General features: G+C 37.4%; 2 protein-coding genes and 2 long non-coding RNA genes across 8 annotated transcripts; 2 read left to right on the top strand and 2 right to left on the bottom strand.

Annotated features, from left to right (window-relative positions):
* Positions 1,162-3,168, top strand: LOC104710530. 5 transcript variants are annotated; one of them, XR_755027.2, is made up of 5 exons: positions 1,162-1,857; positions 1,986-2,065; positions 2,298-2,422; positions 2,549-2,638; positions 2,928-3,168. It is a non-coding gene; the product is annotated as an uncharacterized LOC104710530 (long non-coding RNA). The 5 variants fall into 5 exon arrangements; XR_755026.2 differs by having other exon boundaries at positions 1,166-1,857; positions 2,320-2,422; XR_755025.2 differs by having other exon boundaries at positions 1,167-1,857; positions 2,292-2,405.
* LOC104710529 lies at positions 6,848-8,502 on the bottom strand. Its single transcript, XR_755022.2, has 7 exons — positions 8,380-8,502; positions 8,253-8,300; positions 8,099-8,134; positions 7,859-7,921; positions 7,743-7,770; positions 7,078-7,657; positions 6,848-6,936 (listed from the first exon to the last, which is right to left on the bottom strand). It is a non-coding gene; the product is annotated as an uncharacterized LOC104710529 (long non-coding RNA).
* Positions 12,125-13,440, bottom strand: LOC104710528 (iron-sulfur cluster assembly protein 2-like). The gene is made up of 3 exons (XM_010427148.2): positions 13,025-13,440; positions 12,761-12,815; positions 12,125-12,480 (listed from the first exon to the last, which is right to left on the bottom strand). The coding sequence occupies exons 1-3, from the start codon at positions 13,326-13,328 to the stop codon at positions 12,333-12,335; spliced, it is 507 nt and encodes a 168-aa protein (XP_010425450.1). The 5' UTR covers positions 13,329-13,440; the 3' UTR covers positions 12,125-12,332.
* Positions 14,880-16,265, top strand: LOC109126354. Its single transcript, XM_019229864.1, has 2 exons — positions 14,880-15,072; positions 15,136-16,265. The coding sequence occupies exons 1-2, from the start codon at positions 14,880-14,882 to the stop codon at positions 16,263-16,265; spliced, it is 1,323 nt and encodes a 440-aa protein (XP_019085409.1).

Below are 19,010 nucleotides of genomic sequence, written 5' to 3'. Positions count from 1 at the left end.
GGATCAGTCAACCAACGACCCTCATCATCTTTCAAAGCTTCTATACGATTTCTCCGTCTTCTAATAACTGTGGAGGTATGAAAGTACCTTGTGTTTCTGTCCCCATGCACCATCCACTTCTCACGCGACTTCTGAAACCAAAGAACTTCTTCCTGCTCTAGCACCACATCCAGTTCCTGTAGTAAACCGTCCTCCTTCTGTAGCAACTCATTCGTTTGAACATGCTCCAATGTATCTTGGATAACTTTAATTTCAGCCAGCAACCCCTCCTTCTTCTTATGGACGTCCCCAAACACATCTCTATTCCACTTCTTTAAGATCACCCTCAACGCTTCCAGAGCCTCCGGAGTTGTCATGTCCCTCCTCCAAGACGACATCACGAGCTCCTTAAAATTTGGATGACTCATCCAAGCCGCCTCAAAGCGAAATGGGCGTCGAGACGGATCCCTCTCACCCTCCGGACTCAATTGAACATACAACGGTGCATGATCAGATGCTAGAAAAGGAAGATGAGAGACTCGAGCATCTTGCCATTTTAATCTTGTGTGAGCACAGCATAAAACGCGATCCAAACGCTTTGCGACAAAGTTTTGTTCCACTTTACCTCTCCTCCAAGTGAACTTGTTGCCGCGATAACCCATATCAATCAACGACTCCGCATTGATCCAATCCCCAAAGGCCAATGAATCGGCGGACAACCTCCCATTCCCCCTAGTTCGCTCATCAACGGGAACAATGGTGTTGAAGTCCCCCCCAACAATGAGCGGACCCTCTACATCTTGCATCACATTATGAATCTTCTCCCATAAACCACTTCGTCTCGAGACTGTTGGTGCTGCATACACGACGACCAGAGTAAGCACGTCCACCCCATTCTCCACCCGAACAGCCACATATTGATCTGTCGTGTCAACTACAACCACATCACCAATACCGGATCTCCAGAGTAACCATATTCCACCTCTCTGCCCCTCTGCATCACTACAAGAAATATCTACATTGATAGCACAAGATGATAGCTCATTTTCTATAACTGTTATGAAAGATAAACTTTATTTTTAATTACTATACAATAGCACTAAAACAACGTTAACAAAAAAAAACATCAAGCGTGACACTAAAATCATTTATTCCACCAATATTTTGAGAAAAAATCACTTAAGCCCCGTATACCTCAGATCCAAAAGTTTTTTAAGTGTCGCAAAGAAAAAAAAAACATACCTCTCTCTTTACGACAAACATTATAAAAAAAATCCCCAAATCTAAACTAGGTCATCTCTTCGACTCTCCCATAGATTCCACTGTGAAATCTTCACCGCGATCAAATCGGTTGCTCCCAGCTCAAGACTGAAGATGCCAATGGATATAACACAATCGGGACAAGGATCAAGACCGATATCGGCAGGAAGAGAGAAAGAAAGACAGAGAGCGAGAGCGAGAGAGAGACCGTGAGCATGACCGTCATTAAGGAGCGAGAGGAGGCTAAGGCTAGGAAGAAGGCGTGGGTTGAGAAATTATTTGAGAGAGAGAGGGTCCAGAGGGAGAAGGAACTTGACACCATTAAAGACCTGTATCTCGGAGGTAAACGTTCAGAATTGGTCCTTGTTGCAACTTATCGATCTGACTTTAACGAGAAGGAGGTACACAGTTCATAATTGGTCCTTGTTTAAGTTTTCTTAAATTGGTGAGTGAGAAATAAAATTCAGATCTGCTAAAGGAGTTAAACATCAGTTTCGTTGTAGTTTAGTTGTGGTTTGTTTGTCTTTAATTGCTAAAGTCGAAGAGATCCTTTTAATTTCTCCTAGTAGGGTTACATGTGTAGGAGCAGCAATCCTTGAACATCTCATGAAACTTGAGGTACTCCAAATACTTTTTTGTTCTTTGAGGATAAACCTGATGTTGAAGTTAATTTAGAAGCTTTAAATTTGGATGTTTTTTGTTTTTTCATGGAGCTGGGTGTTGATCAACGATTTGTGTATTTGCAGGAGTTGAAGTGAAGCCAAGAAAATTGTTCACTCTTAAGGCTATTGAAGCAACATGAATCAGAAGACTTCACCATTCCCAGGTTTATTAATTTCTTTGATTTGTTTTCCAGATTTTGTACTTGGGAAACTTGTTTGATTATTTTCTTATGGCTGCTATTGATTAGGTGTAGTTAAACATGATTAGAAGTTTGTAGGGAGACGTATTTGTAGATAGAGGAAAAAAAATCGAGTCTCAAGTGACCACCACAAAAATTTTGTCTTTATCTTTACAATGGTAGGTTTATTTTATAATTATGCTAACTAAAGTTTCAGGGTCGACTTGATGGGCTTGCAGATAAGCTTAAGTGTTTGGGAACAAAGAGCTTTGCAGATTATTAGACATACCACAACCTTGTATCTACGGAAAAGCCAGTCATGAGGGTCTGACTTTGTTATGAGTTAATTTTTTTGAGCTTTGTTTTGTTTAAGCTCTGTTGGATTGGTGTTGCTTCTCTGGACAATTGAGGGGTTAATTTTTTTCGCTTAGAGTTTTGATTGACATTAGATTTTTTCTCTTTTTACAGGAAGCCAAAAACACATCAGCTTTGAAGTCCCAGATTGAAAAGCTACAACAGGGGAGCGATGAATTCCAAAGGATGGTGATTGGCAACCAGGTTTGTAAACACTTTGAATCTATTTTCCTGTTTTTCATCTCACTTGTTTAATCCTTTGTGTCCTACGACTTCACCAACTGTACAAAAAGTAAGATTTTTACCATTGCTTGTGAACCGATTCAACTTGGGGGTCACAAGTTATTCAACTTTTGACTCTTTTTTTTTGTTTTGTTTACAATTACATTTTAGGGTTTGTTTATCTCTATGTGATTTCTATGTGATTGCTATGTGCTTATAGGGTTAATGGCAGATTGTGGCTTCTCATAATTCGTTTGTTTCATATGAGCAGATGCATATGGAGAGGATAACGTGGAACATGTCTTTTCATATATTCAAAGTGAACTAGTGGCTGTTCATTGGATTGTTTCAAGGGAAAGTGAGCAGAAGAAAGGCTTGGATGGGGTACATGTACATGTAAAGCTTGTCTCTGTTCTTGTTCTTTGTAATGTTAGTTTTATTTTGTTTAAGACTTGGTGGCATTTGATGTTATATAAGACTTATCTTGGTTAATATAATATTAAAGTTATGTATGTTGATTATTTTATGAAATATAAAAATATAAAATCTAATTTAATAAATTTTGAAAAAAAAAATACTACCACATTATATAAAATAGCATTAATCGTAGAAGCTCCTAACATAGCGTGTAAAATGACTTATGACATTAGTTTAAAAAATTAGAAAAGCGCAATAACATAGCATTTCGGTACTGCTATGGTAGAGGACTTTATTATAGCATATGTATCCGGTGCTATCATATGTATAGTACCTACGATAAGAGTGGCCTAACATAGCGTTTGTAAAAGAGTTTCTGTACTGTTATCAATGTAGATATTTGTTGTAGTGCATCCACTCGAAAAGAGTTCTCAAACCCCAATCCATGACAAATTCGGCTCGCTCTATCACCCCTGGCATGTGTCTCGAACAGAGCTAAAATGTCAGTAGGAAACTTCTTCATCATATACCTAATCGATCTTTGAAAAGTGGGTTTATTCGCCCCCTGCCAATTCCACAGTAGACAATTCATCTTATATTCTCCCAATAACTGTAGAACTACCGGGGACCAACATTAAGCGACGACTCGACTCGTCCCTCCTTCCGACGAATCACCAGTCGCACCCTCGACATCCCGCATTTCCATATCTGACAGCTCCGATTGCACCTCCACCCCTCATGTGGAGACACTGCCGCTCTGGATATGTTCACCACCTGCACCACCACCACCAGCGGTGAAAGCACCCCCAGATCGACCAACATTTTCTTCCTCTACCCGTAAACGTTTGCCATTCCCAAGCACCGTAGTATTATCCTTCGTTGGGCCAAAGACTAAACCTCTAGTGGGCCTTGAAGCCTTCTGGATTTTCCGAGACCCATTAAGGTCAACCCCTTTCTTCCGCTGGGCCTTCTTATCTTTCAATCCATCCCGAAGCCCAATAACAACAGTCTCCAAAGCCACCAAATTTTGCTTCCCGCTAACTTCAATCGCACGCCTCTCCATTCTCATCTGCGCATTTAGTGGTTCATTTTCCTTATTCGCCTCACTCCGTATATTTCTTTCCCGTGATTGTCGCTGATCCGAATCAACCTCTAACTGCCCAAACCAATTCGGGATATCAATATTCCCCGTATCTTTTTGTGTGATCTCCCGGAGATTTCTTTCCTGATTTGGTCTGGAACTCCCCGGCCGCAAACACAACCGGAGCTTGTGAGGTTCCCTGCTTCCTACCCCCACGTCACACCTCCGTAAAACCATCCTCCACCGACACAGACTCCCTGGACACCTGTGGCACTGATTGCGATATTGGGACTACCGGAGCAACTGGCAAAGCCTTCGGACATTAGTGAACAAAATGACCAAAGATACCACACCCCGAGCAAATATTGGAAAGACCCTCGTAGGAGACAAAATAACGCTCACCATTAATCATCACCGTTCCTTTCAAAGGTCGCCGAAGATCAACTTCCACACAAACCCTAGCAAAACGGGCTCTCTCAAACTGTAACGTGGTCAGGTCCACCTTAACTGGCGTCCCTAATCCCCGTGCTATCCTCACCAAAATGGATTTATGATAAAAATTAACAGGGATATTCTACAAACGAATCCACACCTATGTCGTAACAATCTCATCTTTGAGGGGATCGAAACTCGGGTCCAGCCTTTAACCATGAGATAACTCCCAAACGCCCTCCACGGTCCACCAGTCAAAGAAGCCAAATACTCCTCCTCCACCTCAAAGCGCACCATAAAGAACTGTCGCAGCAGATCCATGACATACATAGCACACCGCGGCTTCCACAACTCCCTCAACTTCCGTTGGAGAACCATGAGAGAGATGTTTCTGCCCAACACTTTAACAATCATGCATTGTTTCCATAGACCATTCATCGCATCTAACACCTCCTTCCCAATAGTGATCACCGGTTCACCATCCTCTCCATCAGGAAATTCCAAAGTCACACGCTCATCCACAAAACTATCATCCATCACATCATCCGGCGATAATCTACCACCCGCGTTATTTCCGACAACCTTGGATACCCACATCCCTGCTACATCCGGTGGATCCCCCGGTGGTCTCTCCTTCGAACCGATGTCAGTCATAGTAGCATCTTGATCCCCAGAAACCACAATCGCCCCCTCTCCAACCCAAGCCGCCGTCATTCTCTCCAATAGATTTGGCTAAGTTTGGTGTTATAGTAAAAAAAAAAAAATCAATTATAATAATATTGCTTAAGATGCAAACAAGGGAGACGGGGAAGGAGATGAATAGACCTTCAAAAATCAAAACACACAAAGATTGGGGTTTTTAAAATGTTTTAATATTATTTTTCGTTTAATATTATATTAGTTTACGTACTAACTAAAATGATTGTAGTTTATAGACACGGCTTTCATATTAATGAATAAAATTACAATTTCGCTGCATTCGAGCCAATCACAGAAACTTATTAGGCTAATTAAAAATACCATTTTCCTCAAAAAAAACTTCTTACAAATGCCATTTTACTTAGAAAATTTGTAAAAAATACTTTTTTGATATATCCTTTTCAAAAATACCATCTTTTTGGTCATTTTTATTTTTGACATACTTTAATTTTTAATGATCATTTTACCCTTAAATGAAAAATATTTTATTCAATAAAAAGAAAAACAAAATTTTTTCGCCAAAAAAATTTCCAACATATTTTCCCGCCAAAAAAATTTTGTCAAAAAAATTTTAATAAAAATTTCCCGCCTTATAAACACCTTGTAAACGCTTTTATAAGATTTTTAAAAGAGCTTTAAAGGGTTTTAAAAAGTTTTAAAAAGAGTTTTAAAAGGTTTTTTAAACACCTTGTAAACGCTTTTACAAGGTTTTTATAAGCTCTTTAAAAGGTTTTCAAAATGTTTTTAAAAAGTTTTCTAAAAGGTTTTTAGACACCTTATAATCGCTTTTACAAGGTTTTTAAACACCTTGTAAACACTTTAAAATGTTTTTAAAAGGTATTTAAACACATTGTAAACGCTATTACAAGGTTTCTAAAAGCGTTTACAAGGTTTTTAAACACCTTGTAAATGTTTTTACAAGGTTTTTAAAAGCGTTTACAAGGTTTTTATAAGGTATAAATTTCAATTTTTTGGCGGGAAAATTTTTCGATTTTGGCAGGAAAAAAAAATATGGCGGGAAAATTTTTCATTTTTGGTGGGAAATTTTTTTGATTTTGGTGACTAAGTTAACCCTTTGACCTAAAGAAATGACTAAGTTAACCCTTTGACCTAAAGAAATGAGAAAAATAAAATAAAAATTATTGACTTTGGGCATGTGGTTTGAAACAAACAAAAATGGTGATGATGTGATTGTTTTGTATGTATGCCAAAGGGGAATTAATGCAGGATTTTTTCCTCTTTAATTAAGCTGTATTAGAGTAATTGTCATTGTTCAACACTAAACGTAAACACATCTGGGAAAAAAAAAGTCGGTGGAGTTCTCTGGTGCAGTAACATTGTTGACCTCCAGAGTTGACAAATGTCACGCTGAATGTCTTTTGGATCTCTGCAATAGACAACAAACATGTTAGTGTGATGGACTTATTGTTTGAAAATAAAAATTGGTCCATATGGAACTTACTAGACAACATGGCTGGATAGACAAAAAGTAAGCATACTATGTTCCATAAATAAAAATGCAGTGGACTAAACAATGATAAAACTAGTCCATAGAGAAGTACCTTGTTTGTTGTCCTCCACTAGTTCACCAATGTCAAGCTGAACAGATTCGGACATGTGCGATGGACAACACACATGTGAGTTCGATGGACTTAAAGTTTTAAAACAAAAATAGTCCATCAGAAACTTAATAGACAACATGGTCAGATAGACAAGAAGTAAACCTATTGTGGTGTAGAAATGAATATACAGTGGACTTAACAATGATCAAAACTGGTCCATAGAGACATACCTTCTTTGTGCAGTAACATTGTTGTCCTCGGCGAGTTCACCAGTGTCAGGTTGAATGTCTTCAAACCTGTGCGATGGACAAAACATATGTGAGTTTGATGGACTTATAGTTTTAAAACAAAAATTGGGAACTTAATAGACTAAATAGATGGATAGACAAAAAGTAATTGTACGATGGACCAGAAATGTAGTGGACTAAACAAAGATAAACTTGTCCGTAAAGACATACCTGTTGGATCTGGTCCACCTAAACTATAAACCTACAGTGTGGACAAGATTATATTGATTGTAAAGGACAACAAAATGTAAAGCCAAAGGGATATTGACTACTTAAGAAACCTAGGGAAATAATCTGGGTAGACAAAAATCTTGGATTTTGGATCATGTCCACCGTATTTGCAGACCTGCAATGTAGACAAGTTGTTTTGTTAGCAATTGACACAAAATGATATGGTCAACAAAATGAAAAGAAAGACAGAATGTTGGCAGACAAAAACTTTAGATGTTCGTCTGGTCCACCGGAGGCACATCATGATCAATGCATGCGTTGACAGCAGACTTGTAGTTAGGACAAGTTTATACTGATAGTAGAGGACAACAAAATGTAAAGCCAAATGGATATGGACGACTTAAGAAACCTAAGGAAATAATCGGATAGACAAAAACCTTAGATTTTGGATCTCGTCCATCGTATCTGTAGACAAGTTGATTTGTTAGCAATTGACACAAAAGGATATGGTCCATAAAATGGAACAAAGGACATAATGTTGGCGGACTAAAACCTTAGATGTTCGATCTGGTCCACCGGAGGCACATCATGATCAATGCATGCATCGATAGCAGACCTACAGTGTGGACATAAAAAGTTTAAACCAAACACTATATAGAGCAAAGGACATAAGACTAAATTTGTTGGGTCTGGTCCACCTAAAATACATATTCTTTTGATAGCAAAGGACATCAATTCTGTAAAGCTAAAGGGATACAAACGACTTAAAGACATAACTAGGGTAGACAAAAACCTGAAATTTTGGATCTCGTCCACCATGTCTGCAGATCTGTCGTGTAGACAAATTATTTTGTTATAACTAGACATAAAACAGCAAACCAAACAAACAATTGAATGCATAAACAAATAGACAATTAACAGAATTGTGGACCATTATCTCCCCTTACCTGCTAGGGGCGCCACTAGAAAGATTTCCTTCGGTGTTTTGGGGAAGACTGAAAGCAAAAAAAAAAGGGTAAGAATATAAAATCATAAACCCTAAATACAACACAAATTAATTGACTATCATCATACCAAGTGGTGTTAGGTATAAAACCTGCAGAACTAGATCTCGCAGAGTAAGACGGATCAGACGGAGGTCTTTTAATTTTACGGCACCGCGGACGGCCAGAAGAGATTGAGATGAAAGAAGATGAGAAGCCGAGAGAGACAAAGATGGAAGAGGAGAGAGAGAGAATTGGGTTTTAGAGAAAAATTTTGGGTTATTGATTGGCGTTACGTTTAATGATGCCTACTTAATTGTCTGACTGATTTATGTCAACTTTCCAAAAAACAGAAAAATAGGAAAAATAATTAGATTTGTGTTTCAAAATAAAATGAGAGTATAATAGTCTTTCTGCAATGAAACTGTGGCAGACAGAAAAATGGATTGGGAAAAGTGGTATTGCTAAAGATGTTTGACACTGTACATGGCATAAGTGATAAAACTCTTTTTATTTAAATATCTGAGAATTACAACTTTTTCTCATTCTTTTTTTATGGTGAAAGATAAAGATTATTGAGAATTGCAAGGCTCTTTTCAATTAACTTTTTTACCAAATAAGTTTCATCAAAATCATGTAGTCTCATTAAAATTTAATTTATGAATTTGTTTTGTCTACATAATGTGGTTTTAAAATTAAAATATGTGTCTAAAACAAGGTTAAACAGAGTGCAAGACGTACTCATAAAGCTACATATTTCCTTAATTGTAGATGAAGCACCCATCGCCGAAATCTCCAAAAACGCATTTATCCTTAATTTCAATCTAACATAAAAGCATATCGTAATTTTGATATTGCCTCACACCCAACTCTAAAATAACATGACGAATTTTGTTGGCGTTGTCTAACCGCCTATAACTTTCGATTTTTCCATAGTTGTATAACTTAACTAGATTAGGACCCGCGGTACACCGCGGAGCAAAATTATTGATAATTAAAATATTTAAATTATAAGTTGTATTTGTTGGTTACATATGTTATAATTATATAATAATTGTTAAACAAAACCATATAATACCACAATATAATTTACTTTTTTACATAAGATTTATATCAACTTAATTAGATATGTCTATTCCCTGATACCGATAGTGTTAACAAAATAATGAAATGACATTTTACTCCTGTAACACCGAATTAATGATATTTTTTAATTTATATAAATATCGATAAAACCCGTCCCGCTATATAAACATGTTCCAAGATATTTTAACTCACACTATATCATCTTAATTTTTAATATTTATTATGTATCTACGGTATAATATTTATCATATTTAATTTAAAAGTTTTAAATATCTATCGTATTTAAATTTTTAAAAGTTTTAAATATTTTTCATATTTAACCTTTTAAAAATCTTTAAAATAAACCAAAAAAAATTTTTAAGTTTGAATGTCTGATAAATCAAGATTTCTACTCATTTGTATTCGGAATTATTTTGGTCTCTTTTATAGTATGACTCTGAACCATTGCCCAGTTTTTTTAGACGATATGAGATATTATACCCGTATTTTTTTATTCATCTATTAATTAACATATGTCCGTTTTAAAAATTTTGTATTAAATTTTGTATTACATAATTATGTTTGAATGAGGTAGAAAGATTTCCTTATTTTTTTTAAATCTTACCTATAATTAATTTTGAAGTTTTGGTAATTAATATTAAAGTCAATGCATTAAATGTAAAATCTTTCCAAAAAATATTTTTGAGCAAAAACTGCTGCAAAAATACTAGTATAGAATGGATCTTTCATCCATTTGACTTTGACCAAATAAAATAACCTCAACACGCGTAACACACGGACTTCAACCTAGACTATATTACCAAAGATGGCAAAATTCTCTCCGTCATTCTTTCTGTCCATTGAACCGAAGGCTTCATATTCAATATCTCGACTTTTGAGAGAAGGCTGATGGAAATGGCTTAACTTTGTAGAAAACTTAGGTTCTAAGTTCAATTGTTACATATGGTTTATGGGGTTTTTAGTCGTCATATCCATTGGACGGTATCCATTTTTCCGGTGTGACTCTTAAGTCGATCACCGTCGCCGTCGGTTCTTATTCAATATTTTTCACTTTTGATGGTTTTGGACTATCTTACGGCAATAACTTTTGTTTTTCTTAGGCTTTTGTGGTCGCTTCTAGAAACGAAAGTGGCGGACTGGATGTGAGAACGTGATGATATATTGTGGATTTCCTGGTATCTGACGAACCTTAGGCTGAAGTCAAATGGCCCAAGATCGATTTCAGGCTATATGATCATTGTTACTTTTGGTGTTTTAATTTTTTTGGGTTGTAACGATTTTTCTAAGGTTTATGATTCTGAGTTGTTATTGTACAGTCCTTGGCACCATCTGAACTAAGAGTTTAATGTTCAAGTTTTTGTATGTCTTGTTAGTTTAAGATTGTTTTAGTTAGGAGATTAGCTATGTGTCAGTTCCTTATTCCAGTTTTTATGGTTTGTATTAAATCGTAGGTCATGTGACATTTGTTCTCTGTGTTTCATTTAATCCTGATGCCAAGTAATTAGCAAGTAGTTCCATTGTTAGGCTCTCGGATCCCTAAACTGAAACTCCAATATTGTTTACTTGCAAATGTTAAGAAAATTCCCTCGCCATCATTCTACATTTTACTTTCCTCTGTAAATTCCTACTAATAGTTATAGTGTAAATGAGTAAAAAGAAGATAAATTTTGGAACTCCAGTACAAAATTAATTAGTTCCTTTTTGTGTTTAATTCTGTTAGATTTATGTGTGTGTGTATGTTCAGATGTGGGGGAAAGTTGCTTTTTACTACAAGATGATACTTTGACTACAAATTTCATTAGGATATGTCTTCTTCTGCAATGTCTAACTTTTGTGTTTTTTTTTGTATTACTACTGATCAATAACGTTTTAAAACTATATCTACAAGTACAAGTAATAAGATGGATTTAACGTTGTTTCTTGCAAGTGAGCGCTCTTTAGAAGGCATGTAGATTCTTATATGTGACTTATGCTACTACTTTTATTGGTTGATTGATTCATGACTCTTGTCTTGATGATAACTTGAGTACTGTTCCATATTTTGAAGAAGTAAAAGACAAATAATATGATTCTTTAAATAAAATACTCGTTCTTCTAATTATCATCATACCGACATTATCACTTTCAGTGAGTACAAAAATATATGTACTGCTCTTGTAACTTTGCAGCCTCAGGCAATAAGATCCGAAAACAATATGCTATATCATCTTCTTCTACAACCGACAAGTCGGCTTGATGTAGTTACGTTTAAGTGTATATAATCGCTCAATGGCATGTAATCGATTTGTATTTGTAACTTCTAACAAATATGAAGATGCATATATATATATATATATATATATATATATATATATTTGGATTGGTACACTGAAAAAAATATTTAATGTCTCCGTTCTCCGTAGACACATACTTGTTGTGACTTGTGTCAAGTAAGACGGAGACATCGACGATCTGTTTGGATTAATACGCGAAAGGTTCTTATACTCTTTTCATATCTCTCTGTATTATTAACAAATATTTTAATGGAGTATCTTAGATTAAAATATATTAGGGGAATATTTTAAGTGTCGGTTATGAGTGGATCTTGGACTCTTGGAGTGAGCCTACACCCTGACTTGATATTTTATTTGTATGTGGAATACTATATAATATTATGGAGAGACGACACACGAGAGTTTACGTCCAGGCCATCATAGTTTGTGTGCTAGTCAACATAATCAAGTAATCATCAACAATGTTAGCTTACCCGTGACTAATATCAGATGAATTAAACTGATCAAGAATCCAAGAGACAGGAAAATCAAAATGCAGAATAAGACTTATATTACTATCAATCATCAGCTAATTTTATTCAAAGCACATACTAATTAAACAGTAGAAATTAAAACCTTCAAGAACTAAAACACACCACTCCTTGTAGGTTTCATAAGCAGCACAGTGCGGAATATATTAGTGAAATCAGGCCATGAGGGTGTCTCCTGCGACACCACCATTAGCCTTTGCTTGCTTCTCCTTGTAGTCATTGACTGCGGACTTGATGGCGTCTTCTGCAAGCATACTGCAATGTAGCTTGACGGGTGGCAACCGAAGATGCTTTGCGATTTGCCTGACAAAAATTTACAGCAAGTGAGTGAGAGAGTTCCAAAACATTGACTCGTCCATCAAAATTCTCTCACCTTAATAACATTCAACCTACCTAACCAAAATCATATAGTATATCACTAGACCTGGGATATTATTATTGAGTTCCAACACAATGACTCATCCATTCACCTTAAAAGGCATTCATTCAATCTACCTAAAACTAATACCGAGCTGGTGGTAGATCTTTATTAATGTCTAAGAGACATGAATAGGAAATAGTATAAATTTAGCAGGGGACTTACGCGTTCTTGATAGTCAAAACATCCTCTATCGTTTTGCCCTTGATCCATTCGGAAGCTGAAACCAAACCAACAAAACAACAACAAAAATACAAGTTTCTAAACTGCGTATAAAACAGAGACTCTGAATCACATAGGAAAGAGTAAACGACGGAAACCCTAATATGGAAATATGGAAATCGAAAACCCTAATTCCGAGATTTGAGAAATAAAATCGCTCACTAGTACTGGGGCCTAAAAATCCCGATGCTGGTCAATAAGACATACCGACGGAAGAAGAGGCGATAGCGGAGCCACAGCCAAAGGTCTTGAACCGAGTGTCAATGATTTGACCGGAAACGTCGACCTTAATCTGGAGGCTCATGAGGTCCCCGCAGGAAGGAGATCCTACCAATCCAGTGCCAACGTCAGGGTCATCCCTGTTGAAGGATCCAACATTCCGAGGGTTTTCAAAGTGGTCGATTACATTCTCGTGGTACAATCGACGCCCAACCCCTCCTAGTACTGGAGACGCCGTGGGATTCCTTAGCCCTAGAAAACCCTTTTTCGCGGTTTGCCTCAGCATCATCATACTCTCTCTTCCTCTTCTCCTTCTCTTTCGGCGGAATCAAGCGCAAAATAAGGATTAGAAGTTATCATTAAATAAAATTAATGTTGGTTTGGATTTAAAATAAAGGCTGTAAATGGTTGTAGTTTCCAACCTGGTTGAATGAGAATTGGGTCCAAATTTATTAGGTCCCACTCTATGGCTGAAAATAACACTTTTTGGCTGAAAATTGTTCAACCATAAAATAGAAGATGAACAGATTGAACGAGATGGAAAACTTAAAAAAAATATATTTATTCAATTTACATATTTAAATTAATATTTTTGGCTTTTAAAAAAATAATTTAACAAAACAATCGTCCAAATCTGTTTAAAAATCTGTTTTCTAATTGTGAGTTTAAAATTCTGTTTTCTAATTGTGAGTTTAAAATTCTGTTTTCTAAATTATACTTATAGTTTTTAATTATTTTATATATATATATATATATTGAAATATGTAACTAATTATATTTTTTTGTTTGCAATTTTTTCACATTATTTAATGTTCAATATTAAACTTCAGATATTTATTTCCAAATAAGAATTAATAATATATTAGTTTCTCAAATTTTTATTTCTTATATTTAAATATATAATTTAGTTATATATATATATATATATATATAATTTCAGATACTATTATTAGATAGATTATTAATATATGTGAATTTGAATTACTATATTTTGGATTTGAATATATGTGAATATATGTGAATTTGAATTACCATTTACCATGAGAACAAAAAAGATAAGAGTTCAAACTTCAAATCGAATTACTATATGTGAATTTTTAAAACAGTTGGGTGAAATCTTTTCAAATGATATCCTCAAATATTTTTGGTGGTTTCCGGTGAACCCCCTTCTCTTTTCTTTGGTGAAATCTTTTAAAATGATGATATCCTCAAATATTTTACAAATTAATATGTCTCGGTTGTTGCAAATTGGGTTGGCGAGATAAGTCAGAAACACTCAATGTGGTGGTGGGATTCGAGGCTTCTCGTCGGAGGGGAGGGCGTCATCACCGTATCTGTTGCTTCCGTATGAGGTCGTGGGAGATTCTCCGGGCGGTGGCAAAGTGGTGAATCTAAACTTTTATGATCCGACGAAAAAGAAGACAGTGAGGGTTAAAAGCAAGATCACTTTGCTTCCCAACAAAACAGAGTCTGCAACCAAGGCCTCAAGTGTTATCAGCCCAACAACCAACCTGCAAAGCCCAATGCCAATGTTCAATCTGCAGTCAGCAACGGTAATATGGTGTGTGCTGTACAAGCTGCCAAAAGTAAAGGTTTCAGGAATCTCCCACCTGTCTTGTATAATCGTTTTGGACTATTGCAGACTCTAGGTGACAGTGATAGGGTTGCCAGCTATAGGGCATCGACAATGTGTGCTTAGTCTATTTAAACAAGCCTCTGTCATCTCTTTGTATTCATTGAAGCAATATGCAATAAAAGCAAAATCCTTTTTGTCTCTCTGTTCTATCCTTGCTTTCTTTTCTTATCATGGTATCAGAGCATTAAAACCTTAACAGGTGTTAAAATGGCTGAATATCCAGATTCATATATGTTTCCTTCCAATGTTCATGTTGCAAGTTCTGTAACTCTAAAACTCAATGATTCAAATTACCGTCTTTGGAAAACTCAAGTGGAGTCTCTTCTCAGTAGTCAAAAACTGCTTGGTTTCATAAATGGCCGCTATCAAGCTCCGCCGAAGATCGTTGATAGAACAGTTGGTGACACAGTTTGAGCCACTGAAAATCCAGCCTATGAAGCATGGTTTTGTACGGATCAACTAGTTCGCTCCTGGATCTACGGTACTCTGACTGAAGAAGCACTTGGTGGTGTCTGCAATCTCGCCACCTCTCTGGCTGTTTTGACTTCCTTGGCTAACACCTACAACCGAAGCTCCATCAGTCGAGAGTTTGAGCTCAAACGCAAGCTTCATGCTATCAGGAAACAAGGTAAAACCTTTTCTGCTTATGTGCGAGAATATACAGCAGTATGTGACGAACTGAATTCCATTGGAAAACCAGTAGAGGAATCTATAAAAATCTGTGGTTTTCTGCTTGGTCTTGGAAGAGAATACGATCCTATTGCTGCGGTTATTCAGAACTCCATGTCTCGGATTCCTACACCAACGTTCACTGAGGTGCTGTATGAGATTGAAGGATTTGATACTCGTCTGCAGTCGTATGCAGATGATGTTGTTGCTACTCAAATGGTGTTCCATACTCCTACTGCTCAGACTCAAGAAGTGTTTCAAGCATCTCAAACCAACAACTACAGAGGCCGTGGGGGTTATAACAACAGATCTGGTTCAAACCGAGGAAGAGGCGGCTATTCCTCTCTTGGACTTGGGTTCTATCAGCAAGCTGTCAGCTCGGGTTCAAATCAACAATCTGGTGCTACAAACACTCGTCCAACATGTCAGATATGTTGCAAAGTGGGTCATACGGCTGCTAAATGTTGGAATCGTTTTGACAACAACTATCAAGGTGAAAATTTGGCTCAAGTTCTGGCTGCTTTACAAGTTTCAGACTCCTCTGGTCGAGACTGGATTCCAGATTCTGGTGCTACATCTCATGTTACCACAACTGAAGCTGCTCTGCAACATGTTACACCATATCAAGGTACTGACTCTATCATGGTAGCAGATGGAAATTATCTTCCAATTACGCATGTTGGCTCCACTAGTCTACCAGTTTCTACAGGTAGTTTGACTCTTAATGATGTTCTGGTTTGTCCAACAGTCAAGAAATCCCTATTATCTATATCTAAGCTGTGTGATGATTACCCATGTGGTGTATTTTTTGACTCTCATAAGGTCTACATTCTGGATCTGCAAACCATGAGGGTTCTAACAAAGGGACCAAGACGTGAGGGGCTGTATGTGCTGGAGAATCAAGACTACAAGATCTTTTACTAAAATAGACAAAAGGCCACTGACGACTCAATTTGGCATCATCGTTTAGGTCATGCTAGTCAGGGAGTTCTCCAGCATCTTCACAACAGCAAGGCTATTTCAATCAATAAGAGCAGCATCAACTCCATTTGTGAACCTTGCCAGATGGGGAAAAGTTCAAATTTACCGTTTTCAGTTTCAGAGTCTGTTTCAGTTGAACCACTAGCTAAGATTCACTGTGATCTTTGGGGACCTTCTCCTATTGAGTCTGTACAAGGTTTCAAGTACTATATGGTATTTATTGATGATTTTTTTCGATTCAGCTGGTTCTTCCCACTCAAGTTAAAGTCTGATTTCTACAACATATTTATGTTGTTTCAAAAACAAGTTGAAAAATCAGTTTGATAAGAAGATTAAAAATTTTCAAAGTGATGGAGGGGGTGAATTCATCAGTGACAAATTCAAGCAACATCTTGGTCAGTGTGGAATCAAACATCAAATCTCATGTCCTCACACTCCACAACAAAATGGAGTTGCAGAACGCAAACATCGACATTTCATTGAACGTAGTCGATCAATGGTGTTTCATAGTCATGTCCCACTTCAGTTCTAGGTTGAAAGTTTCTTCACAGCTAATTATCTCTGCAATCTGCTACCAGCTGCTTCACTCAGTCTTCGATCACCCTATGAAATCCTGTTTCAACAAAAACCAGATTATACATCGCTTAGAGTGTTTGGCAGTGCCTGCTATCCTTGTTTACGTCCTTATACGGCTCACAAGTTTGAACCACGTTCATTGCATTGTGTGTTTTTAGGCTACAATGCAGCTTACAAGGGGTATAGGTGCCTATATCCTCCAACAGGACGTGTGTATATTAGTCGTCATGTGATTTTTGATGAGAGCTTCTTCCCATTTCAGAGTAAGTATAATCACCTGCTGCCTACTTACTCATCTGCATTGTTACAAGCCTGGAAAGCTGCTACTCAGACCACTATGATTGTTCCCCAATCTGATCCTTCGACAGTCCTCTTGTAAAAGCCTTTATCATCAGTTGCAGAAATGGAGCCTGCAATTTCAGCAGAGGAGTCGGAGCATAACGACACTACGGAAACTTCTGAGGGTTCCTCTGCAAGTGATACAGAGGAGTCGATCACTGAGCATGACAGTACTGCAGAAGTCTCTGAGGCTTTCTCTGAAGAAGCACAACTCGAAGATAATCAGGAGACTACTCAACAATTAGTTCAACCTGCAAATGCTCATCCGATGGCAACAAGAGGCAAAGAAGGGATCAGAAAACCAAACCCAAAGTACTTACTCATGGCTAACCCTCACAAACCTAGTGAGCCAAAAACAGTAGTTGAGGCTTTGAAAGACCCACGGTGGACTAATGCAATGGGTGAGGAGATGTCTAATCAACGAGCATGTCGGACATGGCACATGGTACCACCTTTACCAACTATGAACATCCTTGGTTGCAAATGGGTGTTTCGCATCAAGCTTAATGCAGATGGGTCTCTTGACAAATTTAAAGCCATATTGGTTGCCAAAGGGTATCATCAAGAGGAAGGTGTGGATTTTCTTGAAACATTTAGTCCTGTTGTTCGAACTGCAACAATAAGGATAGTTCTTGGAGTGGCTACAGCAAAAGATTGGCCAATTACTCAACTTGATGTCAAGAGTGCATTTCTCCTTGGAGATCTTCATGAGGACATCTATATGGAGCAGCCTCCTGGCTTTGAAGATCCACAGTATCCTTCCCATGTATGCAAGCTAGACAAAGCTATCTATGGCCTCAAACAAGCTCCAAGGGCCTGGTTTGATAAATTCAGTACCTTTCTACTTGAATATGGTTTTACTTGTAGCAAAGCTGATCCATCCTTGTTTGTCTATCATCATAATGGTGATACACTGGTGCTTCTCTTATATGTGGATGACATCATCCTAACAGGAAGTAATAAGGAACTCTTAGCTCATCTTGTTGAAACTCTTGGACAACAGTTTTCTATGAAGGATCTCGGATGTCTGCATTACTTTCTTGGAGTTCAAGTGCAGATCACGTCAGAGGGGATGTTTCTCAGCCAAACCAAGTATGCTGAAGACATTTTACATCAAGCAGGGATGGCTGCGTGTAATCCTATGGCAACACCACTGCCTCTGCAATTGCCAGTGAATAAAACAGGGGATGAACTCTTCCCTGAACCTTCGTATTTTCGAAGTCTTGCTGGTAAATTACAGTATCTCACCCTGACAAGGCCAGACATTCAATTTGCAGTCAATTTTGTGTGTCAACGAATGCATACACCAACAATGGCAGATTTTGGTCTTCTCAAAAGGATACTGAGATATATAAGAGGCACAACCACGTTTGGATTGCGTCTCAACAAAACAAGCTTTCCTCCAGTGCTTGCGTATAGTGATAGTGATTGGGCAGGCTGCAAAGAAACAAGAAGGTCTACTACTGGTTTTTGTACGTTTCTCAACACCAACATCATCTCATGGAGTGCAAAACGTCAACAAACCGTTGCTCGCTCTTCGACTGAGGCCGAATACAGAGCAATGGCGGAAACAGCTGCAGAACTCACTTGGATTGCTTCCCTTCTCAAAGACCTTCATGTGTCTCAAACAGGTCCTGCAATTCTTCACTGTGATAACCTCTCTGCAGTTCACTTGACAACCAATCCGGCCTTTCATGCCAGAACCAAACATTTTGAAACCGACTGGCACTACATCAGAGAGAGAGTCGCTCTTGGTTACATTGAAACTCGCCA

This window comes from Camelina sativa, chromosome 9 (assembly GCF_000633955.1).
Source record: "Camelina sativa cultivar DH55 chromosome 9, Cs, whole genome shotgun sequence".
In the NCBI taxonomy this organism is placed as follows: domain Eukaryota; kingdom Viridiplantae; phylum Streptophyta; class Magnoliopsida; order Brassicales; family Brassicaceae; genus Camelina; species Camelina sativa.
Note: the sequence above shows the minus strand (reverse complement) of the source record. Positions and strands in the feature narration are given on the sequence as shown.